The sequence below is a fragment of the Etheostoma cragini genome, chromosome 3 (genome assembly GCF_013103735.1).
Source record: "Etheostoma cragini isolate CJK2018 chromosome 3, CSU_Ecrag_1.0, whole genome shotgun sequence".
Classification (NCBI taxonomy): Eukaryota; Metazoa; Chordata; class Actinopteri; order Perciformes; family Percidae; genus Etheostoma; species Etheostoma cragini.
In genome coordinates, this window is record NC_048409.1 from 29,628,805 (window position 1) to 29,629,554 (window position 750).

General features: G+C 54.4%; 1 protein-coding gene across 1 annotated transcript in view; it reads right to left on the minus strand.

Moving 5' to 3' along the window:
- The window catches only part of supt5h (SPT5 homolog, DSIF elongation factor subunit), a 23,802-nt gene that overhangs the window by 10,135 nt on the left and 12,917 nt on the right, over nt 1-750 (minus strand). Inside the window, exon 10 of the mRNA XM_034863549.1 lies at nt 38-292. Within this exon, the coding sequence (XP_034719440.1) occupies nt 38-292 (255 nt within the window). The remainder of the gene's footprint in view (nt 1-37; nt 293-750) is intronic.

Genomic DNA, 750 nt, shown 5'->3' on the forward strand with positions numbered 1-750 from the left:
CCCCCCCCCAGCCCCTGCAGATCAAGTCCGTGGTCGCCCCGGACCACGTCAAAGGTTACATCTACGTGGAGTCGTACAAGCAGACGCACGTGAAGTCGGCCATCGAAGGCATCGGCAACCTGCGGATGGGCCTGTGGAACCAGCAGATGGTCCCCATCAAGGAGATGACCGACGTCCTCAAGGTCGTCAAGGAGGTCACCAACCTCAAGCCCAAGTCCTGGGTCCGGCTCAAGAGAGGCCTGTACAAGGACGACATCGCTCAGGTACCGGCACACACCTGCACGCTGGCAGGCTTTATTTAAACAACACAGAGAGAGTTGCATAAGCGGGGAAAGTAGTCCTTTAGAAAAGTAATCCAGATACATGGGGTTAAGATAGATTGTGGCTCAGTGGCAGAGCCAGTTGGAAGGTTGGTGGTTCAATCCCCGGCCCCCCTGCAGTCCCATTGTTGAAGTGTCCTGATGGTGATCGGTGGAAGTGATGACGCTGTCCCTATGTCTCCGCGGTGTCTCCTTTCCGTCTCCAGGTGGACTACGTGGAGCCGAGTCAGAACACCATCTCTCTGAAGATGATCCCGCGTATAGACCTGGACCGCATCAAGGCCAAGATGAGCCTGGTAGGACACACACACATTTACACACTTTCCCCTCATGATTCACTGTATTCGTATTCGACTTACACCACTATGTGTGTGTGTGTGTGTGTGTGTGTGTGTGTGTGTGTGTGTGTGTGTGTGTGTGTGTGTGTGTG